At 37.5% G+C, this 27,512-nt stretch overlaps 1 protein-coding gene across 1 annotated transcript; it reads right to left on the reverse strand.

The window, feature by feature from the left end:
- Positions 1 to 884: 884 nt before the first annotated feature.
- On the reverse strand, positions 885 to 26,597 carry LOC111140967 (threonyl-tRNA synthetase). The gene is made up of 19 exons (XM_022493248.1): positions 26,398 to 26,597; positions 21,790 to 21,870; positions 19,845 to 20,035; positions 16,197 to 16,320; positions 14,500 to 14,621; positions 13,894 to 14,011; positions 13,571 to 13,635; positions 13,400 to 13,478; positions 12,408 to 12,554; positions 11,211 to 11,309; positions 9,722 to 9,888; positions 8,632 to 8,794; positions 8,403 to 8,540; positions 7,645 to 7,722; positions 7,359 to 7,459; positions 7,166 to 7,270; positions 5,493 to 5,565; positions 2,405 to 2,519; positions 885 to 1,419 (listed from the first exon to the last, which is right to left on the reverse strand). The coding sequence occupies exons 1-19, from the start codon at positions 26,452 to 26,454 to the stop codon at positions 1,271 to 1,273; spliced, it is 2,172 nt and encodes a 723-aa protein (XP_022348956.1). The 5' UTR covers positions 26,455 to 26,597; the 3' UTR covers positions 885 to 1,270.
- Between the last annotated feature and the right edge of the window lie 915 nt (positions 26,598 to 27,512).

A 27,512-nucleotide genomic window follows, 5' to 3' on the forward strand; every position in this document is an offset into this window, starting at 1 on the left:
CTAGTTAAACCCAAGTTGGTTTTGGACTATTATGGAAGCCATTTAAAATGATTCTATGATACGAATTTTTTCATACCGAAGAAAAATTCAAACTAAGATACTATGAACTATAAAGAAACAAAACTCAAATACATGATTTTCAAATGAATCAGAAATTTTGGTGTCATGACTTAGGAAAGCAAAGTTCTGTTTCAAATATATAATTAGTTTTTCTCAGGATACATAAAAAAGTTCATTACAAACCTGTCAAAAGCTAAGTCTTAAGACGTTTACTAGCAAGGCTTAATTATAAAGTTCTTTTAAAAATCCCTATGATTAGAGGTCTTATCTCCTTTAATAAGGTGAGGATTAATCTATGCAAAGTGACTTCATTTTGAAGTGACCCTACCAAACAAGCTATTGGGGTTATTAGAGAACTGACATGCTGTTGCCCTTTCCAGATGACAGTATTAAAGAGGAATTAATATATGTTCACACAAGGAACTCCTTATTTTGTGGCGCTCTCCCAATCATCACTGATAGAAAATTAAAAAATTATTCCTTATGAGAGGATAGGGAATTTGTACAACCAGGTGCTTCGGTGCAGAGCAGTCTCCCAGCCCCCTGTATTTCTTTGAAAACTCATCTTCATCTTAAAACCTTGTGCAAATCTACTTTATATTAGATCCATATTTGGTTTTAACTGTTGACATCTGAAAAGAAGTGACACTCCTAAAAGGTGCCTCCTAGGCCGGAGAAGCAGGCACCCAGCCCATCCCCCACTCTGAGAAGAGCAGTCCCACCCAACAGACATCATATTAGAAAACATTAAACATTGAATCACACAATTTGTTCCAGGCAGGTGCATATATATATATGCAAAGGACAGAGCATTGAAACTTACATGAATTCAAGTTTTTATTTTTACAACATAATCCAATTCTGGTCTTTTACTTTAATCAAATCTGAAAATTTTTGTTTTTCAACTTCATTAAATTTATAAAAAACATTGTCCCACATTACATTAAAGCATTCCTCATGTTTTATTTCCAGTGCTCCAGTGTTTATTTAACAAATAAAATCATTTAATGTCTTTTAATTATCTCCTTCAAATACACGTTATCTAAAACCTGTCTAGGTCACAAAATAGGTTGATCCTGCTGTCACCCATGCAGACTCCACTGAACTACTCCAAATCTGGTATAAATTGATGTTTTCTAGAGTATAAAATTAGTATTTCAGAAACACTGTTCATCCTTTCCCACTGAGCCAATCTGGGTCAAGTTCTTCATTAAAATTCTTCTTCTGCCTGTTTGCTGCGGGACCGCTTGAGCTGCTGTAGCCGCTCGATGGTCTCAGCAATCGTACGCTCTCCATGGACCTTATTATCTCTTGTACGGATATTAACGGTGCTGCTGGCTTTCTCTTTTTCCCCGATAACTAAAACAAAAGACATAAAGCTTTATTAGGTGGAAGGATTCTTCTCGAACATTTGAACAGAAATGATCCTAGGACCTAAAAGCCACCATGTAGCTTTTGATTTTTTAAAATGTTCAAATGAGCTATCAAGCCATGAAAAGACACGTAGGAATTTTACTTAAATGCCTATCACTCACTGAAAGAAGCCAGTCTAGAAAGGCTACATACTGTATGATTCCAACTATATGACATTCTGGAAAAGGCAAAACCACGGAATTAGTAAAACAAACAAACAAACAAAAAACAAAACAAAACAAAAAACCCTCAGGGGTCATCTGTGGTTAGGAAGAGAGTGTTTTGTATGTGGAGCACAGAGGACCTGGGGGGGACAGCGAAACCACACTGGTGGACACCTCATTATATATTTGGCCAAACCCACAGAATGGACAAAACTAACAGCGAGCACCTATGTGAACCGCGGACTTTGTACGAAGTATCCCAGTTTGGTGCAGGATGTTGGTAGTGAGGTGGCTGTGTCGGTTTTGGGCAAGAGGTACACAGGTAACTTTGTCCCTTCTACTCAATTTTGCTATGAACTTAAAGTGTTCTAAAAAATAAAATCTATTTAAGAAAAAAATAAAATAAAATGTTCAGGTGACCATGTATAGTTAGGTGACCAATTTAAGAATCTTTTCATTTAAAAAACAGATCACTTTACAACGTTTCAAACCACTATACTTACTGAGTAACTCAATCCAGCCAACTTAATAAAAACTTACCATATAAAGAAACAGGAGATAAAGGAAAGAAGATTTTTATAAAAACTTTTAAAGAGTATTTTTTTTTACACCAAAATTTCCCTTTGTTATAACAAATGAAAAAACTTCATAGTGTAAGAATCTGGATTAGAGGGAATTAAACTATCAACCACAATTCTCTTAAGTCTCAAGATTTCAGTGTCTTCCTAAGGTTTGGCAGGTTTTCTTTGGTAAGTTTCCTTTCTTACCTAGGATGAAGTTATATTGTGCTAACTGTGCGTTTCTGATCTTCTTATTTAACGTACAGCCTGGATCCAGATCAATGTCCACCATGAATTTAGCATCATGGAATTGTTGCCGTACCTATTTAAACAGATACAGAATTCTTCAGATTTAAAATAAGAATTATATTTTGATCTTGAATGATTTTATTTAATGTATGATTTGGACAGTCATGCAAATATTTAAAAAGGAGTGCTAGTAGATACATTGAAGCATATATTATTAATTTGTGACTTAGGACTACATTTTCAAAAAATAAAATGATATATTTTGCTCTTGAGAGGTAATTGTTTTAGAAAATCCATAAAAATCAGAACTCAGGCAATCAGCTAACTTTAATCAGCTCTCTTTACAAAAGAAAAAAAATCCCTTTGCAAACATAGATTCACTTAATGATTGCCAAGAAATAAATTGCTTATTAGTCTCTATATTAATACATAATGATGGATATCCAGTCTAACATAGAATGTAGTATCTCTAATCCCTCAAATAGGCAGCAAGGTGGGAAGAGGAATTCAGTCGTTGCTGTCATTTGTGTGTGCAACACTTTAAAAGAAATTGTTGATAGCACAAACAAGAGGCCCAAATCATCTTAATAGCTTCTTTTGTTTCTAGAAAGTGGAATACAAACCGCCATATAAATTGTCTTTTAACACTGTTTCTTTAATAATAACCTTGTATATATGACCTAAGCTAAAAAGAACTCTACAAGGAAAAAAAAAAAATAGAACTCTACAAGAATAATTTATGTAAAATAAAAGAGAACAAGTTTGAGAAATACTAAAAAGCAGTTTTTTTCTTTCTGAATGGTACTTTTTTTTTTTTTTTAAAGATTTTATTTATTTATTTGACAGAGAGAGAGAGAGATCACAAGTAGGCAGAGAGGCAGGTGGCAGGGTGGGGGCGGTGGTGAGCAGACTCCCTACTGAGCAGAAAGCCCGATGTGGGGCTCAATCCCAGGACCCTGAGACCATGACCTGAGCTGAAGGCAGAGGCTTAACCCACTGAGCCACCCAGGCGCCCCAGATACTTCCTTTTTGATTAAAACAAAGGTTTTTTTTTTTTTTTTTTTTTTTTCTTAAGAGAGTGTGCAAGTGGGGATGGGGGTTGGAGGGACAGAGGGAAAAGGAGAGACAGAATCTTAGACATGGGGCTCGATATGATGAACCAGAGATCATGACCTGAGCCAAAATCAAGAGTCAGATGTTTAACTGACTGAGCCACCCAGGCTCCCCAAAAAGAAAACTTCCTAAGGTTCCTTCTTAAGGAGCCACAGGAAAAGATCAAATTGGAATTTCCTGAAATAAGCTTCCAGGAATCTAAAGTTGGCTATTTACATTAGAGATTATTATTCCATGCCCTTTCTTTCTCCCCTAAAAAATACCAGTTCCGCTTAACCATCTTAAGTTTTTGTACATTAAATAGTAAACAATGTTTTCAGTATTTTTCCTTTCTACAAAAACTCAACACTATGTTAAATTTTACTATTTGTAAATTAAATTAAACTATATTAAAATTTCCATCTACCTGATAACCAATTACCACTAACAGGACACAAGATTTGAATAAACCAGTTTTACTTCATTACTAGGCTGTTATGTCTACATGATCATTAACCAATAGGGATTTTTGTTAAGTACACAAATTTCAGAAGGATCCTTACACAGTTTATGAAGAGTGCCAGGCCAGGACTATATTTTCAACTGTAAGCTATTTTAAAGAATAAAACACCAGTGTTTTAGTTTCTTAACCTGGGCCCTTACACGCACTTCCCCGAGCTGCACTACTCGGGGAAGTGGAATGATAATCACAGGCTGTTAGTATCTCTGGTTTCTAGTCATTAAGTAACAGCAGTAGTGCTCCCTCAACCCTGTCCACTCAACATAACCCAAAACCCCACGTTTGCATAATTCCAAATGCCACCCCCACCACCAATGGAATGGGAGAAGTCAGTATTGGCAACACTTGAGAAATGAGTTACTTAATTATAGACCTTTCTCCTATCACGTGAGCTTTCATAGTGCAAATAAGAGAAAGTATAATCAATTAACCATGGGCCATAACTGATTTTTATCATTTATAGCTAAAACTATTATTGGACATAACTGTTTTTATCGTTTACAACGAAAACTATTGTTGCAGTAACAGAAATATAGTATGTCTAAATGGTTTGCTTTTCAGGTAGTCTAATGCTCATAAATTTTTGGCAGGCAGAGAGAGAGAGAGGAGGAAGCAGGCTCCCTGCTGAGCAGAGAGCCAGATGTGGGGCTCGATCCCAGGACCCTGGGATCATGACCTGAGCTGAAGGCAGAGGCTTTAACCCACTGAGCCACCCAGGCGCCCCAATGAATTTTTTTTAAAGACAGTTAAGACCTGGGTGTAATTTTTTCTGATGACGCAGAAACATGATGGTTGTGAGGTTACGATATTGTTCTCTGATATTTAGATCTGTTTTAACCAGTCAATTTATTACCTTTAGCTTGCAATTATAAAACAATGCTTTTTTATAACACAACTTCTAATGATTTGAAATTCCTTGGTATGGAATTGTCCCTATAACAGAAAAGACTGTTCTAGTCTTTAAGATGTGAAGTATGAATGGATATTTACGAATCTATTAGTAAGATAGTTTTTTTTGGTGGGTAAGGCAAAACATGGGTCTGCCACACCATTAACCTAAAAAAAAATTACAAATAATTGAAGAAATATACATTATAAATATGAAGAAAAATTACTTTCTGAGTCAAAGAGCAACTTAAATTGCATTATGCATCTGAAATTACATATCATACTGCATATATGAAATATATAGCATTCACTATTTCCTCATACTAAACACTAAATATACAATAGTATATAAAACACTATCCAAGTTACGTCTTTTGATCATGAAACATGCAGGAAAAGTATAAAAGAGGTAATGTAATCTATTCAGAAACAGTAACATTTCTTTATACCACCAGTGGCTTGATGTACCAAGGATATGTATATTGTAATGAGATTTAAAAAGCCAAGTGACAGCAAATTGAAAGAAAAGCTGTATTTAAGGATTACCTTTTGGGCATATTCATCACATGTTGGTCCCACTGGAACTACCATTACCTGACGAGGAGACAGCCAGAAGGGCCTTCAGAAGAAATTAAAAATATTTAATGTGGATTGGAACCCTTTCCTAAAAAAGGACGGCACGTTTCTTAGTTTACTTTTCAGTATCTTTTCCTGAAATATGCAAGAGCCACATTCAAAACACTCCCCCCCTGCCCCTTATATCCAATAAAGACTAAAGGGAGATTGAGGAGCAGAGAGGGTACCTTAAAGCAAGAAAATCCATAACTAAGGTTTGATTTACTAGGCAGATGGCAAAGCACATCGAGGGCGGGGACTATGCCTCATATTTTGACCTGTTCTGTTTCTCAGGGAAACAGAACATCATGCACCAGGGGCCAGTGGGGCTAACAAAGAAGTTCATTTATTGAGTCACTGTTCAACATTCTCTTAGTAACTACTCTTCACGGGGCACTTGGACCAGACTGTGCCTTCAGTCATTCAAGATCCATGCCGCAGGATTCAGGAAATTGTAAATGATAATAACTGGTGATGGTATCTGATAAAAATGAGTGTTTTCACATTTTTTTTTTTTTTTTTTTTGAAAGGCAGACTGCCACCTGTAGCGCCCTGTCTATGTCCGGGAGTCTTGCAAGCCTGACAACTCTATGTTCTCCTATGTTTTCACTTCTTCTTAAAAAACTGAGCATTTGTAATTCTACCTGTGGAGTATTTCAGGTGTCAAATCCTCCCTGTGCTGCAGACATTAGGTCTAGTGTTTCTCTTCATCACTCCTCTAGTTTCAGTTGTTTTATTACAGCAGGGATAAGGCACTAAATTCTACCGGAACAGGCTGAAGCAACCAGCTGAGGATCGTCCTATTCTCTAGAAACCATGGAGAGAATGTTTTCTATATTCGATTTGGTTTTGTGAAACAGAACTAAAAAGAGATGATCCCATTTCACTGGCAAGTATGACAAACTCTCCTTAAAGACTGAACGAACCAAATCAGAAATAAAATTGAAATGACTACAACATGTAAGATAAAACAGATTTACATTTTACAAAAGTTTTGCATCAATACAATCAATACAGCAGACTCTACATAATGGGTAATTTATAACCTTGTGTGGCTTCCAACTGCCTTTACAAATTGTGGGCCCAGACAAAACTGCTTAAAAATAAAATGAAAGCCATGGGCTCATTTCCTGCCAGCAAAAGCATAATGTTGTAGAAACAAGACAAAAAGTGTTGATCAGTTTGGAGTCTGTACTTTCAATTAAAATAGTAATTGGCTTCTAAAGGATGTCAAAATAGTTGCTTATTATGATCAACAATACTCAAAGAGGTGAGCCCAAAGCCACTCTTGTTTACTCAGACAAAAACATCAAAACCATACTAATCCCAAAACAACAAATGTACTTCTTAGTGTATAGTAACTCCTAATTAGAAAGTATTATATAACATTCAAACAAATCAAGTTCTGAAATAAATAAAATCACTAATAATTATTCTTAAAGCAAAAATTATGGTTTAGATTATGATTCCTTAGTGAACACTTGTCATTAAATAGAAGGGACCAATCAGATCATTCTCCTTTTTTACTGCATAACTAAACTGTACAGCAGACTTTTCTTCTAGTCAATTTACATTGTCTGGACAAAAACAATGACAAAAATTACCATTTGCCGCCAAAGTTTTCAGTGAGGATTGCAATCATTCTTTCCACTGACCCCAAGATGGCTCTATGGACAATCACTGGCCTTTTCTTATCATCACCGTCATGGCTACATAGGAAAAAAAATTTGTTTTACTTTACATATCCCTTTATATTCCCCTAAAGATGAATACTCAGAGCGGACACCAGAAACTCACCTTACAAAAGTGAGATTAAATCTGATGGGCAACTGAAAATCCAACTGGATTGTTGCACACTGGTGGTACCGACCAATCGCATCTTTAATCTGTATATCAATCTAAACAGTAAAGATTGGGTTATTTTAAGTTGCTGTCTATATTAAAGCTGAATTCAGTAATTATAACAGGACTGGCCTGCTTTCTTTCTCGCTTTCTCTCTTTCTTTCTTTCTTTCTTAACTTAAAGTAGGTCTTCTTCACCGCAAAATAAAAATCACATTACTCAAATATACTTTCATACTGACCTTTGGACCATAAAAAGCTCCATCTCCAGGATTTAACTCCCACTTCTCACCAAATTCATTCAGACTGTTTTCAAGTTGCTAAGGATAAAGAAAAATGATTTTTATTTTGTTCATCTGCAACTTCTCTTCCTCCAGCCTGATCTAAGACTAAAACTACAGTAATTACTTTCATGAGTCCCTGTGCTCTGTGTTAGAATTTCGTCCACCGAACCACACTCACATACAAATCCCCTTTTCTGAGAAGTAACTGACACACATCACTGTATAGATTCAAGAAGTACACCACAATGGTTTGATTTACATATACTGTACAATGCTTACCATGTTAGATTCAGTAAACATCCATCTTCTCATACAGACACAATAAAAAGAAAAGAGAAGAAAAAAGAACACATCTCCCCATGACGAGAACTCCCAGGATTTACTCTCTGACCACCCTTCCTGTGTACCACACAGCAGTGTTCGCTACAGGCATCACGATGCGTATCATGTCCCTGGTACCTGCTGTTCTCATGACTGGAAGTTTTTATCTTTGGACCACCTTCCTCCAATTCCCTCCTTCTGTAAATTATAGCTTGTTGACTGAAAAAATATCAACTATTTATAATCTACAATCATACATTAAAAAACTAGCTTGCTCAAGCCTAGGAACCATTTCAACTTTCTCTTGCTTTTAGCCATTTAAAGAGGCTTGGGTTTCTTGGAACAAGTTCATTTCCGTCAAATAGTATTCAAGTATGCTGAAAAACAAAACTTACTTTCTCAGCTTGATTCCATACTTCAACATCTCCAAGGAATTTTTCTGGACGGGTAGACAGGTTCAGTTTAAAAGAAAATCCAAATACACTATATACCGTACGTAGAAAATCCAAACAACCCTTTATTTCATCCTCAATCTTTAAATTAAAAAAAAAAGACAAGTGGTAACTTTCCTTGACTTTGTTCACAATTCTTTCAATTATTTTATCCCACAGAATTTCACAATACCTGCTCCATGGCACAGAATATGTGAGCATCATCTTGCTGGAATCTTCGTACCCGTGTAAGTCCTGTAAGCGCTCCTGACAACTCATTTCTGTGAAGTACCCCAAAATCAGCTATCCGCAGGGGCAACTCCCGCCAGGATCTCGGCCGATGATCAAACATAAGGCTGAAGAAAAAAGAAAATTAAAGCCCACTGATATTTAATTTCACAAGCATAAAACATACAAGCAACGTTTCTCAAATTCTGGAGTTCATACCAGAATATAAGTACTTGCATGAGTAAAACAGCAAATACATTATAATACAACCATCCACAATTAACAGAAGATAAAAACCGATTCCCATGGGTCTGGAGTCAAATCCTTGTGCTCAATAGTTCCATTAATTTGAGGACTGCTTTTAATGCTCGTATTAAAAAAAAAACCTTGGCTCCCTACTAATCATTTAATAACTGGAAACTGAAGACTGCTTTCTTGTCACTCTCAAAACTGCTTCAGTTCTGTCTGTCTGAAGGTGTTTCAGCAACTTTAGAGAATCTGGGGAAACTAAGAACAAACCGAGTTGGCTCCCTGACTTACAACCCAGTTCCCTTATGCACAGTCCTCTCGGCCCTCAGCTCCCAGGCCTTCCTGCTGGGAGCTGCAGACACCGAGCGACCAGAGCCACAGCTCTCCCTAGTCTTCCCCTGAAGTCACTCTTCAGCTAACTTTCAAGGATAGAAAGTAAAATAACTGCAAAGCAAGGCAGATCTCCCAAGGAGGTCGATTCATTAGCAAGGTTTTAAAAGAACACGTTTAAGAAAAAGAAAACAATCAAACAACATCCAGAGAATTCGCTGCGCCCTCATTCAGTCTCCCTATTTTATCCACGGCCTGTTCGCTGCTATCACCCCACTGCCGTTCTTGAATATCTACATATCTGAGGATCTAACTGTGCATGAAAGATGTTATAATATCATAATAATGTTGCATTTAAATATTCTTCTGATTGCATAATTTGTTTTAAACAAAAATATTTTCAAAGGAAGGAGAGTAATCCAGGACCAACTGCAGTAAAGGAAAATCTTTGCTAGAAACTCAAAGCTGCGAAATACCAGTGTCCGGGACAGTTCATGGGTTTCAGGGCAAACAGCTCCTTCTCCACCTCAAAGGAGAACATGTTGTCACTGTAGTGCTGCCAGTGGCCCGACGTCATCCACAGTCGGCTGTTGTAGATGTTTGGGGTGACCACCTCCTGGAATCCTCGTTTCCTATATTCACTCTGTTAGAAAACACACGATACACATGCAGGGAACAGAGAACGTCATACTCCTGGTGGGAGTAAAATTTAAAAAGCAGTTTTATACTATCTAGGGAAATTCAAGAAGCACACACGTTACAATCCAGTAATTCCACTTGGAGGTATATACCAAAGAGGAAACCCCTCCACACATACATAAGGAGGCCTATCAAAACAATGCTACTACTGTATAATCAGTAATATGAGTGATCACATCAGTGTCCACCAATAAGGAATGGGCCTAGTGTGGGTAGTTAAAGAATAAAATAGCAAGTGAAAATAAGCAGGATTTTAAAAATACTATGATTTGGGACGCCTGGGTGGCTCAGTGGGTTAAGCCACTGCCTTCGGCTCAGGTCATGATCCTGGGGTCCTGGGATCGAGTCCCGCATCGGGCTCCTTGCTCGGCAGGGAGCCTGCTTCCTCCTCTCTCTCTGCCTGCCTCTCTGCCTGCTTGTGTGTACTCTCTCTCTCTGACAAATAAATAAAATCTTTAAAAAAAAAAAATTATGATTTTTTGCATTATGAAGACTGATACACGATGAGACTTCATGTATGTAAATCTGAACTTCACAAACACACAAATAATTTAGGGTACATACTTATGGGTAGATATAAAATAGCATGAATATATGCTAACTTTAAATAGTAGCTTCTTCTAGTAAAGGAGGGAAATGAATAAAAGGGGTCCTAAAAGGGAGTTTTTCCCTTACACTGTATGTATTATTTTACTTAAATAAAAAGTCTGAAGCAAGAATAGCCCACTGCCCATGTGTGGTAAATCAGGTGTTGAGTATGAAGATGGCAGTGGTATTATTCCCTACAAACCTGAATAAGCCTGAAAGACTTCGTATTTTGTAAAGAATAAAAAAGCAATGTAATGACTAACTTGTTTTTTTGAGGAAAATATAAATTGTCAAAGAGCACACAGAGTTCCCACTTAAAGTTCACCAGCTTCTCTGTTGAGTACATACACATGTATAAGGACAAAGTCATGTATTAGGAGGAAGGAATTTTGTGTTTTGTTTTGTTTTTTAAGTAGGCTCCCAATGTGGGGCTCGAATTCATGACCCTGAGGATTAAGACCTGAGCTGAGATCAAGAGTCCAGACGCTTAACGGATAGCCACCCAGGTGCCCCAGGAGGAAGGATTTTTAAAACATTTTATGGAAATTCACACTTGTATTTTTATTCTTTTAAATGTTTTTTCTCAAATAAAAGATTATCTTTTCCTTTCAGAAGACCTTATTTAATTCATCAACTTATATCCTAAATTTACAGAAGAAAATAATGAATATGGTTTACCCTGATGAATTCAATAAGTGTATTATAAATGTATGCTCCCTTTGGCAGAAAAAAGCAGCTTCCAGGGCTGAGTTCATGAAAGAAATATAGTTCTTGGTCCTGAGTAAAAGAAAAGCAAAAGAACGTTTCTATATGCACATAACATCAACATAAACTTCAGTGTTCCTGAGTTCAGAATATGACCATGATATCTCCAATTCTAATGTGTGCCGTTCCCGAATCAAAGAAAACATAACATTTCTGATGCAATTCAATAGCATAGAATCGCAGTTGATTTGCAACTTAGCATGAAGTACATTCTCTGCCTGTTACATTCCTGAATCCAGTCAAGTTTACCCAAGAATGACCTGGAGCAGGGGTCTTAGTTCTTTTCAATTATCCACAGTGGGAGGTCTCATAGTTTTAATTCCTCAAAGCTCTGGGATGTGAATATTGTTTCTTTTTTCAAAGTAAGAGCAGCAGGAAAGAGACCAGGAAAATGACAGCGATAATCAAAGAGAAGATGCTGATGAAGTTGCCTGACTTTTGGGTCTTGGTGAAAGCAGCATAACCTCCAACAAATACCCAGAATTCTCAGGGAGGGGCCCCACCAATTGTTGGTACTTCCTTACCACTGGAATTTATTTTAGGCCACCAAGAAAGCAGGGTAGGACATGGCACAGAGTGAATACAATTTTAGAAATGTCATGTTTTTATCAAACCTAACTTCTAGTTTAGAAAACTTTAAGGGGTAGAGGGATAAAGAAAATGACACCACAGTATCCCCTGGTGACTTGCTATGTCACCTTGGGCAACAAGTAGATTAATTTCAGGGGAATTCAGTTTCCATGTCTTTAAAATAAGTCAGTGAGACCAGGAATGTCCAAGGTTATCTCTCTCTCAGCTCTATGAAACACTGCTATGCTTCTTTTATTGTGAGCTAGGTCATCAGCATTTGTTCTCAATAAAAGTAGTAGTTAAAATGAGTCTTTGGGTGGTACTGAGTACATCATAGAAAGATAATGTGGACAGTAAACAGTAAGATAACAATAAGATAATCAGTAAGTAATCTATGGATTATACAGAGTACAGCAGAATAACTACTAGAAAGCCACAGCATCTTTTTAAGAGGAAATTCCTAGTACTTAATACAACTGAGTTACAGATAAAAATAAAGAAAATTCAGTCTAGAAACACGATTATTCTCTTTTAACATACCCTCCCAATTTTCCTATGATCTCGGTTTTTAGCTTCCTCTTGGAACTTCTCCCATTCTTTCAACATTTTAGGATCTGGGAATGAAATGCCATAAATTCTCTGGAGAGTCTCCATATCTGCTTTGCCTTCCCAATATGTGGAGGAATTCTGAAAACAAAGATTAACCATGAAACAATATTCAAATTTGTTAATATCTCACTTACTTTGAACTAGATGTTATTTCTTATACTGGTTTCTGAGTCAAATTCATAGCAGTCATCATGGTAAGAAAAAACCTCCCTCTCAACTACCCACTCAAAGCACAACCCCACGAACATTCAAGCAAAAATGTAAAGTAAACCAACAACAACAAAAAATCTTGAAATGACCCAGTTTAGTTTTATAATTCAAAGTGCAACTGAATAATCACTCAAAATATTTATGAACTGGCAAAAACAGGCAGGACAAGTTTGGTTAAAAAGCACAAGTAAGGGGCGCCTGGGTGGCTCAGTGGGTTAAGCCGCTGCCTTCGGCTCAGGTCATGATCTCAGAGTCCTGGGATCGAGCCCCGCATCGGGCTCTCTGCTCAGCAGGGAGCCTGCTTCCTCCTCTCTCTCTGCCTGCCTCTCTGCCTGCTTGTGATCTCTCTGTCAAATAAATAAATAAAATCTTAAAAAAAAAAAAAAAGCACAAGTAATTATTACTTCAGACAAAGGGCAAAAGCACATACTAATAGTGAGTTTCAAAGCTCTTAAAACCATGACCGTGTGAGTTTTGGGAATTCCCTAAAGTTCCATCCCCATGTGCTCCAGTGCTGAATGGTGAGTTAGTCACCATTTCAGACTTTCAGTTAAAAAAGACCAGTGACACTGAGCAATTAATAGGATGAGGAAAAAATCCATCCCTAAGTTTGCAACGGAAAAACAGGCAGAAAGAGAAACCAAGAGAAGTTGAAACGCATAACCTATACTAGATAAATACATTCATACAGTCTCTAAAGTTACATTGCTTACTTTGTGTATTTTCAAAGTCTTAATTTTGCCAGTATGTCTGACATGAGGACCCCGACAGAGGTCTATTAAAGGGCCACACCTAGAGATAAAAAGAAGGGAAATTTTAAAAAGAAAGACTTAAAAAGACATATATACCTTTTAGTTACATTTAATGACATTTGACATTCTCACCTATAGACTGTGGTAGTTGGAGTAGTCACTTTTTCATTCAGTATCCGGCACTTGAACTTATTGTACTAAAAATAGGAAAATTTTTTGTTTAAAAACCCTCCTTTAATTTTTATCTCTAAATACTATAGCTGAAATATAACTCAAAATACATCTTATCGAAGCACTGCAGGAAAACAAATATGTCAATACTTCATGTTTTAAAAACACTTAAGTTTTTCTAAAGAACATGCTTCAACTTAATACACTAAACCCAAGTGTGACAACTTCAAGTAACATTACAGAGGAATACAGAAGGGGAGGTCGTATGTTACAGCTCAACTTACCTTAAACATTTCCAGTAAAGTTTCTTTCTTTACTTCCAGTCTTTCAAAAGCTTGCTTTTCTTTAATGATTTTTTTACATAAAGCCTCCAAAGAAGAGAAATCATTGCTGGACACACCCCTGAAGGAAGAGGAAGTATAATTAATCTCTTTCCACTCTATTCTACTCACCTAGTAGCTTGGTGAAATATTTTTTTAAAAAAACGTGAAGAGTTTTAATATAAAAAAATAGACCCTTGCATCATATATTAGAATTTTAAACCAGGTATTATTATTATTTTTGTATTTTATATTTTCAGTGGCTTCTACCTTGGTCATCATGGAGACTGTTCTCACTAGTGAACCCTCCCTCCACCACCGCTATGATCGGCCTCATTTTATTTCCCAACATCCCTTAGGGCTCTACCTCCACTGATCTACAACAGAGCTCTTGTAAGTTACTAGTACTTCATAAGTTACTACAACACTTCAAGTTTTGGTAGTGGAAACACTTGGTGACTATTAAGCAGTAAGCTTATTATCATTCCTTCCTTATTGAGAGCTCTTTAAAAATAATGTATGGACTCTGAGTAATTCTGAACTTATTTTTTATTCAGTTACATAACTTACCCTTCTTCAAGGTACATGTCGTAATAGAATCCATTTTCTATTGGTGGGCCATAACATAAACATCCACCATAGACTCTTTCCATGGCTTCACCCATTATGTGAGCACTTGAATGCCAATATACCTGAAAACGCAAAGAAAAGTGGGATTGTCTAAGTTTGAGCATATAAGCTGTAAATTAATATGCCTGCCTTAAAAAAGAGATATATAAAATTTACTACAAATAAACCTAAGACATGAAAAAAATCTAAATTTATAAATGTATAAACTTTGGTGTGATTCTATGCAGAGCCAAATAATTTAAGAGAGTTTTAATTACTAAGTTGCATTTGTACCTTAGAGATTATCTGGTTTAGTTGTTTCCAAACTAATTAAATTAAATTCAAATTAGCATCATTAATTAAAAGGGATGGACTCTGGTCCCAGAAAACAATTGCCACTCACAAAGTGACTGTCTTATTGATGGTAATAACTCAGGGTCTTTTGAGACAATGAGCCTATATCCTACCTCCCACATGTTATGCTGTGGCTCTTACTGAGATGTGGGACATTTTAAGAATAACACTCTTTTTCCTTATTGGCTACAAACAACTAAGGTGCTGTAACTTGTCCCCACAACTCATTTATAAAACACACGGACAAACAATATGGATACTGAAATCTGACAGCAGCAATGCTGACCCTTGAACAATGTAGGGGTTAGGGATGCTGACCTTCCATGCAGTCAAAAACCTTAGTATAACTCATGACTCTCCAGAAACCTAACTACTAACAGCCTACTACTGACCCGAAGCCTTAGTGATAACATAGTCAATTGACACGTATTTTGCAGGGTATATACACGTTATATACCGCATTGTTACAATAAAGTAAGCTGGAGAAAAAAAGTTATTAAGCAAATCATATGGAAAATACATCTATTTTATCAAACAATACTTACATTTATTTATAGAAAAATAATCTGTGTATTAGTAAACCTGTAGATCAGTTCAAACTCATATTGTTTAGGGGTCATTTGTACTTGGTTTTTAAGGTGGTCAGATGAGTCAGAATATATCCAAAGCTATATTTTTAAGATTTGGAAGGTACTGAAATGATTTTTTAAATTTTCATAAAAAACTTAAGGAATGCAGAATACATCTGAAAACCACCACAACACATATTTAAGTAAACTGTCATAATAAAACAAAATATTTTATTTTCCTTTATAAGGTATACCATCACAGAGAAATAAGAAGAAAACCTTGCCATCAAGTGCAGGCTGATTTTTATAGTGCTTTCAAGCAGATTTGCATTTTAAGATGAGGAAAATATGGAAATTAATTATTCAATAGGGACAGTAGTTTAAAGATGTGTTTAATTTTATTTGTAAGATCTATACATACCGCTTAAGTGTTGACTGACAGGGTAAAGGAATTTTCATTTGCTTTGCCAATTTTTAATAAAAATTTAATAAAAATCCCAGAACATTTTTCTTACTGAAGTATCCAGTAATGAAAATAAATTTATTCAAGTTCACTTCTTAAATACACAAGGCATGCTCTTTCATGCTGCTTTCCTAAATGAAACATATAATGAAGATTTCAAATATGATAATAAGATACCAGTAAATTCTAAACCCACTGACAGTGGGAGCAGGAAGAGACTGGAAATGTGAACCTTTATCTTGCAATTCAGTGACTACTAAATAAAAACTTACTGCCTGAGCTTCCTCATCCTCAAATTTGAGAAGCTCCAAGGTACAATCTTCCTCGAGAGGACGGTCTAGGTCCCAGACAACTTGATTCACTTTAGCGATCACAGTGTTGTCAGCCAGGCCTTGACTTAAAAAATATACACACAAGCATATATATATATATATATATATATATATACACAAAAGAATGTAAGAAAGAATCTTCTGTAGTGAAACACTTAATGTGAGAATAAGAACAGGAAAATAAGCACTATATATATTCTATATTAACACTACATATATTACATATATGTATTATAGCTTTCTGAAATAAAATGGAAAAAAACAACAAACTCCCAAAATGTACCCAAGTATAACTAGAGGATCCCCAAAATCCAGAACACTATTACTTTACATTTAATGCCTCTTATTTAAGCAGACACAACTGTGATTAACAAACAATTTTCAGTGGTTTGATTAATCTTTTCATCTCTCCAAATAAAGTTTTCCACAAAACCAAGCTATTTAGATTCCAAAAAAGAAAAAGAGGGGCTATTGAGTAACTCTTCTCCTCTTCCTCCTGCTTGAAATCTGTAATAGCTCTTTTCTGTAAGGTAGAATAAATTCTGTAAATGCCTAAGAGGGTATGATTTCTAGCAAGCATATAGGTAAAATACAGGACTATTCAATAAAACTTGTTTATAATACGGATTTAAAAAGTCATCTACACACACATAGCACAGAGTACACATTATACACTATCACCAAACGATTAAGACCACACAATCAGACCACACCAAGTGTAAGAACCACAGGAATTCTGAGGACTGGAATGCAGCAGAAATCAGATTAGTGTGGACAAGCTTTGAGAATTAAGTAATAAGGGGCTGAAGGAGCGGGGCCTGCACAGGAAGAAAAGGAGAGGAGACAGCACTCTAGACGAGAAAGATGTGAGTTAAGAAAGGTTCAGGAAGGGGTGCCTGGGTGGCTCAGCGGTTAAAGCCTCTGCCTTCAACTCAGGTCATGATCCCGGGTTCTGGGATCGAGCCCCGCATCGGGCTCTCTGCTCGGTGGGGAGTCTGCTTCCTCCTCTCTCTGCCTGCCTCTCTGCCTACTTGTGATCTCTGTCAAATAAATAAATAAAATCTTTAAAAAAAAAAAAAAGGTTCAAGAAGCTGCGTGGCTAGAGAGTTGAGTAAGATTAATCAGATGATAGGTCTGAATGGGCAGCTAGAGAAGTGACAGTCTGTCATAGCCTAGACATAAGCAGACAACACTCCACACAGTGAAGGAGAAGTTTGCTGTCTTTGTATTGTTAGTCTTAAATAAACCTACCACCTGAAAGCTTCAGTTGACAAGCCTAGTAGAACTGGATGGTTCCCTCCTTACTCTGTATAAGTACAACTAAGCAAATCCAACCTCCCCCCTTGAGAAGGCAAACTATAAATTCCTACCCCATTTTCAAATTCACTGAATTTCCCACAGATTACGTCCAATGTTTTCTTTCTTTCTGAACTCATATAAAGCCAGTAAAATGAAAACCATATATACATTTCATAATACATACACAGATCTGGCAGAGAGAAATGTATCTTATCATATCCGTGTAAAAGTTTTCAGAAGATTAAAGAATTGACCAAAAGGTGACTAATAGTCTCTGTATTCTTTGGGAGAAAATGGCTTTTATCTCAGGGCCCAAAATGGTGCCTTGAGATGTTAACAGCAGTTACTTTGAAAATGTAGATATGCACAGAACATATTAGATCATCTTTTTCAATTTTCCAAAGAAAGAATAAAGTATTTAAACTTTCAGATTTAAAACAAACAAAACTTCAAAGAAAAACCTTTTGAAGCAAATGGAGCACGCCTTCTTTTTTCTTCCCTTTTGCATTCACAACTGATTACCCAAACCTTTCAACAGTCTGTTACTCATGCTACAATTCTGCACACAACAGCCAAGAATTTATTCTGGACTTTTGTAAAAATGTCATAACACACCCTCATTTGCAGATCAGTCTGCCTTATGTAAAATTTTGCAGCTCTCAAAAAAAATATTTTCTAATTGGTTACTTGATAAAATTACAATGTAATCTGGAGGACAACATTGCAGAATGTAGAGAAAAAGTTCCTGGACTAATAGGAGCCTGAATTACACCGCTACAATCTTCAACAAGGGAGGAAGAGCCGTGTAATTCAGGCTATTAGTTACCTCTAAAATGAAAGGCTGAACTTATATTTAGAGGTCTATCCAGTTATTTATGATCTCACATGGAAATCTACTTAATATTACAATTTTCTTCGTACTTTAGATAGAAGCAATGGTCAAATTAACAGAAACAGTCCATTTTCTTTGTAAAAAGTACTACTTAGTGTCCACGGCACAATAAAGATTCATGTCTCATAGTCTAACTGCTTCCACGCTTCTACGCTCACTTCTAAGCTGCATCATGATCATGGGCTTACCACTAATCGGCTAGGTTAGTTCCCAAACCTCTTTCTGTACTTGTTCTTTTAGGCCTTAGGTTCAACAGTACGAAACTGATGATAATAAACCATTTTTAACAATTACGTGGTGCTGGCAGGTGGTTGAAATCAACATATAATGAATTAGTAAAAACAGAAATAATTACATATATAGGGTGAAGGATATAGTGAATATATATTATATGTTTTAAATTTAGAATGTTCAAGAAAGAAGTTGGCAAACTTTTTCTGTAAAGAGCTAAATATTTCAGACTGAGCCACACATGGTGTCTCTCACATCTTAGTTTTCTTGTTTTTTTCAAACCATTTAAGAACCATGCCTGCTCCTGGGCTGTACAAAAGTAGGCTATGACCACAGTTTGCCCACATCTGGTATGAGATAGGTGCATCTAATTCACGCTTTCCCATCTGTATCATTTCCTATAAGCAATGATTCATCCCAATCATATCAGAGTTAGAAAGCTTGAACTGTACTATAAAATTTGCATCTAATTCTGTTATTTCTTCCCAACCCAATATAAGTTTTAAGATCAGACATGTTTCTTTGGATTTATAAAAATAGTACATTATTTTCATGTGTCATATATCAGCTTCTTAACTGCCCCATGTGAGATGTTCTACCTTCATTTTTAACTTCAAAACAGATATTTAAGTCAAAATAGGTGAAACACTGTCTACTTGGTTTTGTGATATTTATGAAGGAAAAGAATTAATAATATAAAATCCTTTGTTACATAAGAACCAAAGTGGACTCTCTCAAAAATTAACTTTGAATCTTTTTTTTTAAAGTAACTTTTTTAAAAAAAGATTGTATTTATTTATTTGGCAGAGAGAGAAAGACAGAGAGAGCGCACAGGTCCACACAAGCAGGGGGAGTGGTAGGCAGAGGGATAAGGACAAGCAGGCTCCCTGCCAAGCAGGAAGCCCCACGCAGGGCTCGATCCCAGGACCCTGTGATCATGACCTGAGCCGAAGGCAGATGCTTAACAGACTGAGCCACCCAGGCGCCCCTCAACTTTGAATCCTGAGTATAGAGCTCCACGCATTTTGATTTTTTAAAATCCCAAATAATATAAACATTAAAAACACAAACAGTAACATAAAAATATTATGAAGATAAAACGTAGCAAGATAATTAAAAAAAGAGTTTAGTTACAAACAACAGGTCAAGACAGGTGTAACTTTTACCTAATTCCACAAGCAATTTGATATGGTGTAGTTTTCCAGGATTCTGCATTGACCTGTTTACCATCAGGCAGAGTGACTGTAATCGGCTTGCTATCTTTTTCTGCCTTCTCAGCCAGAATGGAATCGTGTTCTGCTTTTAGTTTATTATACATCTCAAGACGTGTGTTAATATATTCAGGCCAAGGACTCAACTGCAAGACAAGAAATGAGGAAATAAATGATTAGTAAATACTTGCTTACCTCTTTAGAAAAAAGAAAGAATAAAAACAGACAATACAAAAATTATGATTACTAATGCAACATGGTAAATGGATTGCCCGAATCATGAAGCACAGCTAAATCTTATCCTAAAATTAAGGTAAGAAAAGGAATTAAAAGCTGTTTTCTTATAATTTTTACTATAAGAATTTTTTAAAAAACAAAAAATATAAATAACAATAGACACGGGGCTGTTAGTATCTTAAATGGACAATTATTACCCTTTGCTATTTGCGTAAGGTGATTTTTTTCCTTTTAAGATGTCCTCTGAAGGGTTTTTCTATCTAAATGACACATATAGTTATAAATAATACTAGAAATAAAATGGCTTTTCCATTTTGTTTCAATCTTGTTCAAGGAACGGTCTGTGTAGCTGGTCAGACTATAAGTTCACTTACAATTCTTAACTAACCAACTATAAATTTATTTGACTTAAGGGCTCCCATTCAAGGAAAATTCTCTCCGAATTCAAAGAGAAGAATAACACCTGCACCTTGCCCCTGGAAGGGAGGTAAGACGAGTACATAAATGATGGGCGCACAGAGGAGGAGGAGGAAAAGTCTTGAACCGCTCACTATGAACTTTTTTCCAGACAGATCATTTAAGACACATATGGCCACATTTTGTACTCAACATATTCTCTTCAGAAGGGTCCTTTAATTGCACCTTTTGTTTCCTCTTTGCAGGCTAATTCTCAAGCTGTGATGGAATTAACACATACCACTGTACTGAAAACATGAAAAACAGATGAGGAAACATATGTATTTTTCTATTTACTTGCAAATTTTAAAATTCACAACCAACAACTTCCCCCACAATTACAGCGGACTATAATGAACAAAACGTAAGAGAAATGGCTGGGTGGGGCTCCAAGCAACACTTAGTTCTTGATCACCTACCAACTGACCCTTCAGCTTGAGTGACGCGGCATTAGTAAGAGCAGCTCTGTAAAGCCGGTTTACTGTCCTACAGGACACTCCTAGAACGCCTGCTCCTTTGTGCTTCCACATCCTGGTGGTTTTCTAAGGAGTCTCTAATAAAATGCAATGACTAAAGCAAAAACTGAAACATGGTTCACAGCAGTTCAACTTCAAAAATAAAGTGGGAAGGCGAGCTTAACTGCCTCATAAGCAGAACACCCAGAAACCAGGTTGATTCTAGGCGGACTTTTGAAATGACACCTACACTCAGTGAGAGCTGGAGGAACTATAAGCATTTTCTTTACAGCGGCAAGGCCTCAAGGAGATCTATCTGGCTCAAAACCAAACCCTAGTGGCAAGTCCTTGTGGAAACAGTGTCAAGAAATTGGGTCCTCTTTGGTATCTGTTGCATTCAGTGTAAACTTAAACATCGAGTCTCTACCTCTCAGTATCTTATGAAATGAAATAATCAGACAGCTGGCATCCAAGCTGGCAACTGAGTAATTACCAATCCCCTTCTTTCCAGCTTTTTTTCTCTGATTTTTATATCTAATCCCCCAGATTATCTTTCAATCCTACTTCAATATTCTTTTCCTTTTTCAATAATAAATAGCTGCAAATCTTTTCCCTCGCTCAGACTTTCCTTTCCTAATTCTTTTCCCAGAGTTTTCCACCTACTGCCATGTAAACCATCTACAATCTTACACAGATTAAGTGTGAGACCTGTCACCTGTCAATCTTTGACAACAGGGCTCTGAAACACCCACCTCTGCTCGACCTCCGTCTCCAGATCCTTCTTTGTTCTTCTTCTTGCCTCCATCCTTTCGCTTCTCCTCCCCCGCACCTACCTGCATAAGCAAAGAGGAAATAAGATTTTATATCCTACTCTAATCTGACACCCCTTCATGCTGAACCCAGAAAAGTTCTGAGGATATTATTTGAGCATGTATTTTTTAAAAAGGCGGGGGGATGAGTAATGTGATTTCAAAAGATTAAAAAATTTCACCATTGACAAAGACAAATTGACAACTTACAATAAGCACGTCTTTAAAAAGTAGAAAGGAGTTACTTGATAATAGTCAAGTCCTCAAATTTTGTTTATTTTGCTTGTCCTGTGATTCTCACTTCAGGTTTGCCTGGACATATACTCAGTATATGGCCACAAAAAGGCATGCAATTTATTCAGTAATAGTATTTGCAGGAAAAACAAAATGGAATCTAATATATATCCAACCACTCTACAAGTACTACTAAGAGACTGTGCTCATAGGATTTTGTTAAACCCTAAGAAAGAAGCAAACATAAGACCCAATCCCTACAATGTGCAAACTTAATCTCTCCAGGGAAACTGAGGCACACACATGTGAGAAACTCCCAGAGGAGGAAAGAGCACAGCCGCAGCATTATGATTAGATGTTAAGGAAGTTAGGACATCTGAATTTAATGGATAAATATTTTAACAGGCTGGATTTTGAGAATGGAGGAAATAAATTGATGGAAATGTTGAGAGAGAGAGAATGAAAAAAAATGAGAGAAAGAGAGAGAGAGAATGACAAAACCAGGCTAACTAAAACAGACTGTTTTGGGAAATCATGTCAGTTAAGACAGACAAGGGCTTAGATAGAAGCAAACACTTGGGTTATGGGGTTATGGGGTTTCTGTAAGGAATAATTAGAAGTACGTGAAGTCATAGAAAGTTTTAAAGCAGTAAATCCTGTGTAAAAAGGCAACAGAGTGTAGAGTTGGTCTATACTGGTGGTTGTCAACCAGAAGCAATTTTGCCCCCTAGCGGATACCTGGCATTGTCAGTTGACACTAGTTGTCACAACTGGGGGGTGCAATTGTCATACAGTGGGTAGAGGACAAGGATGTTATTAAACATCCCACAATGTACAGGTCAGCCTCCCCAAACACAGAATTATCCAGTCCATAAGGTCAAGAAACCCTGACATGCATTATAGGATACTGTGAAAAGTATCTTCACAGAAATGAACACCTTACTTCAGTGCTCAGACAGAAACATCCTAAAGCAAATTGGACTACAAAGTTTTACAATGTACAAAGTTTCCCCACAAACAATCTGCATCTAGTACTCAGCAACCCTGTGAGATTGACATTACTATCGTTCCTATTTTACACATACAATTAAATCCGAAAAAGCTAGATGATTTTTCTAGATTCACACATTAGGTCACAGGAAAGATACGCATCCAGATGCTGACAGCGGTCCACTCTAAGGAGGAAAATGATCATCAGCAGCGAAGGAGTTTTGAGGGTAGAACTGGGAATAAGAAGGGGGGGGCTTTATTATAGTTTTCTGTATTTTTGTGGTCTTTGATTTTATTTCCTGACAGTTTTATTGAGATACTTTCCTACACCATACAATTCACCCATATAAAGTATACAATTCAATGGTTTTTAATGTATTCATTCAACTATCACCACGTTCGGTTTTAAAACATTTTCATCACCCCAAAAGGAAACACTGTCCCCATTAGCAGCCACTCCATTTTCTCTTCTCCCCAGCCCCTGGCAACCACTAATCCACTGTTTCTATATATTTGCCTATTCCCGGCACTTCATATAAATGGAACCATATAATATGTGGTCTTTTTGACTGATTTCTTTCACTCAGCATGATTTCAAGATCACTCATGTTACACACATCAGTACGTCACTCTTTTTTATTGCCAAAAAATATTCCACTGTTTATTTACCCATTTAACAGTTGGACATTTTGAAATGTATTAATTGCGTAATTTAAAAAATAAACTAAATTAAAAAATATGACTTCTAATTTCAAGCTGAGCTAAAACTTTTCCCGCTCTGGGATTCTGGATTTCACAAACTTTTCAGGTTCATTTATAGTCAGTAGATAAATAATGAATGTAATTTACACCTATTCTAATCAATAAGTACTAACCAATAAAGTTATAAGACTTTCTATATGCCTTTGCTCTATGATGCAACTAGTCAAGTATCTCTAGGAAGAGGGATGAAATTGAACCACAGGTGTGCAGGTTTAAAATGGAAAAATAATGAGATACTTCTACTTTTCTGATTGTATGTTTTTGGTTTTAGTCGTATGGATATTTGTCAAATGAACAGGAGTACTAGAAAAGGAAAAAATTAACAGAAAGGTTTTTTGTGGTCTAAATACCTCTTTTTTTACAAATGACAATACGGGCCCAAGGAGAATAAAGTATTTTGCTTATTTGTATACAGTTAGTAAGTAGTAGAGCCAGGACTTTAAAACAGGTTACTCTAGAGCCCTGAGCTCCAGTCCATCTTTACTACAACAATAAGGAAGATGTTGGGCAACTGTTCTCTATTTCCAACAAAAACAGAAAAAAAATATGAGTTTATGCATCATGCATTTATGTACAAGTAATCTAAAATTTCAATCCAAAAGTTGGAACTGTGAAGGGAAGCTACAGAATTACCTTCCTCAGGGATATTTAGGAGTTGAAGGAAAAGTACCTATACAGACTGTGGTGTAATTAAATCCAAACCCAGAGACTGGGACAGGTCTTCGGGTATGTCCTGAAGTCCAATAGTTTGATTCAGTATCTGTCCCTGACTCATTACTAGGCAGGGGACAGGAGGTAAGACAGCACCAGAGCTATAAGTATTGGTTACTGAATATTGGGTTTGAGCAAGGTACTTACTCGTTCTTTGCCTGTTTCCTCATCTGTATAATAAGGATAACAGAACCCAATTCATAGTTATTATAAGGATTGAAAACGCTGAGTTAATGCATGTAATCCATAATATAGTACCAGACCCCCAGTGAGCACTCAATACTAAGTATTGCAGAGAAATCATGTTATCTGTTAGCTCTACATCAACTCCAATTAAGAATGGCATAAAATAATATTTGTGGACATAGAAAGTTGTTGACTATAGACTATTAAGCAAAAAAAATAAACAAGTTACAAAACAATAAAGATACCATTTTTAAGTAAAAAATATAAATGGAGAAAACTCTATGGATAGGCACCATTTATCACCTTAAATTTCATTTATGCAGTTTAGAATATGCACATCTGCAATTTCCACATTCTATTCCTGAGTTAGAGGACATCTTTATTTTACTGATGAGAAGATTGTTGCTTCTATGCGATTTATCCTTTCAGAGTTAGGGCTGAGGCTGTTTTAGCTTGAGACATCACCACTTCTCACTTGGAACTACTGCAAGAGCCTCCTGCTTGTGGCCTCACCTCTTTCCAACACACCTTGCATCCCAATGCCTTAATGATCATTAATTAAAACTACAATCCACACTTATCATTTTCCTATTTAAAAACTTTCACCTGTAGAATACAATTTCAAGTGTCTATCTCCTGAAATCCTTCTAAGAGCTGTGGCTCCCTCTATAGGCTGATCCCTTGCAAGCAGCTTAAGGACACTTCCTGGGTGTCCGTTTTTACTGCCCTTGCTACCTTTACCTGGGAAGCGTTTCCATGCCTGGTTTACCTGGTGCACTTAAGACTCGTACTTCCTAAGTGAACTCAAACGAGCTGTGCCCAAGCAGAGTTAGGTGCTCTTTCTGTAATCCCACACGGCTGATCACACTGCACAATGATTTTTTTCCTGCCTCACACACCAGGCTGTGAAGTCTTTGCTATCAGGCACTAGGTCCTTTTCACCTGCTTACTTTCATCTTCCAGCAGTGCCTGGCAGAATGAATACCTGACATTTGCTGATCACTTAAAAAACAAAACAAAACAACTCATTCTAGTGGTGTGAAAGTGACCTGGGAGTTGTTCCTAAGAAGCAGATGAGACCAAAGTGAAAGTGCAAGGCTGAAATGATCAGCAGGTATGAATGTGGTAAGGCATGTCTACAGCAACACGCAGGGGAAGTGTGTAACCTCTCTAAGACACCCGGCCTCTACCACTTACTATAAACCACCCAAACTGGGTAAGCTGGGTCAGATCTCGGGGACTCAGTTTTCCCTTTCTTAAAGTGAAGGGAACCCCTACGAGGTTTTAGGATTAAACAAGGTTCTGCAGTGTTCTTCCCGCCTAAGGTGAGTAAAAAGCATTACTCTGGGAGTCCCGTGTCCTAGATTCTAATTCTGTCTCGGCTTCTAATTAGATGTCTGGCTCTAAGCTAGTCCCTCACTCAGGATCTCAGTTTCTTCATCTGCAAAAAGAGAATGGACCTAGAGATGACCTGCAAGGCCCCGCCCTACTTTATAAATGGACAATCTCTCCCCGAAAGAGGCTCTGACTCCTCCAGGAGCTCCACTGTCCCCCTCGGGTCCCTCCGACCCACTCGCCCCGGGCCGCTTCCTCCTTCCCGCCCGCTTGGGCGCGGTGGACACCAAGCAGAGCCCCAGCCTGCCTCGGGGTCCCCCTCAGTTCGCTCACCGGCTTCTCCTCGCCTCCCATCTTCCCTGAAGGGCTCCTGTCCTTCTCTTCCGACATCAACAAGCCACGAAGGGAGGACGGAACACAAAAGTAACGCTCTGGAAGAGAGGAGAGCTGAAGCCAGTCACAGGAGGGCTGGGGACCCGAGACCACTGCGCTTGCGCCACGTGGCGCGGAAAAGACCAGCTGATGCAATCGGAAAGCGTTCAAGCCCCGCCTCCCAATCCGTTGGGAGAACAGGCAGCCAATCGACAACGGGGGAAGGCGGGTCCTTCTGCCTCTAAACCAATGGAAAAGCTTATTGGGTGACAGCCCTGTAGGAAAACAGAGAGCGGAGGTCTGGGAAAGGGATCCGCGGGTGCAGGTTTTAACCCTTCCCTGAGCCTAGAAGTCCTCAATCAGCTTGCGCCTTCTTCCACGCGTACTCTGCCTATTAGTTAAGGACCTTTCCGGCCACCATAGCGAGTGGGAGGGGCTGGGTTCAAGCCTCAGTCCTTGTTGGCTTGGAAGAATCCCGGGACAGAGCCCAGAGTTTCCTACGGCTTCTGCCCTACCTGACCTGAAATGACTGCCGAGTTGTGGGGCCTTCGTAGCGACCTCTGTAGCGGCGAATGGAGCTCTCCTAATAGCAGTTCAGGTTTCCCGAGACCGAAGCTTTGATGATCCAGGGATGAGCGCCTTTCCTCCGATATTCCTTAATACGTGCTTCGGCTAATCTGTAACGCGTCAGAGAGCATTTCCAAAGGGCCATGAAAATACAATGAGAATTTGACTTAAGGAAATAAACACCCTGACCCCAGGGTTCTCACGCAGAAGTCTCAGTGTTTGGAATCGAATGGGCCTATTTTTTATTTTACTAGCCAATTCAAAAACAATTACTAACTTGAAATCGGAAGTGCAATGAACTCATTCACAGTTTATATACTTCATCGCTGAGTTGTATGGATTTTACTTTAAACATCAGCCCTCGACAACCCGCCATCTTCAGAGTCACCCCTCCACAAAGAACAACAGCTTTCTAACCTGGCATTCCGTTTTTCACACGGCACCAGGATAGTCTTTTCAAATACAAATCTGATCACGGCAGCATTCTGCTCAAAACTCTTAAGTGGCTT

Source organism: Enhydra lutris, unplaced genomic scaffold (genome assembly GCF_002288905.1).
Source record: "Enhydra lutris kenyoni isolate GAN:26980312 unplaced genomic scaffold, ASM228890v2 scaffoldscaffold5, whole genome shotgun sequence".
Taxonomy (NCBI): domain Eukaryota; kingdom Metazoa; phylum Chordata; class Mammalia; order Carnivora; family Mustelidae; genus Enhydra; species Enhydra lutris.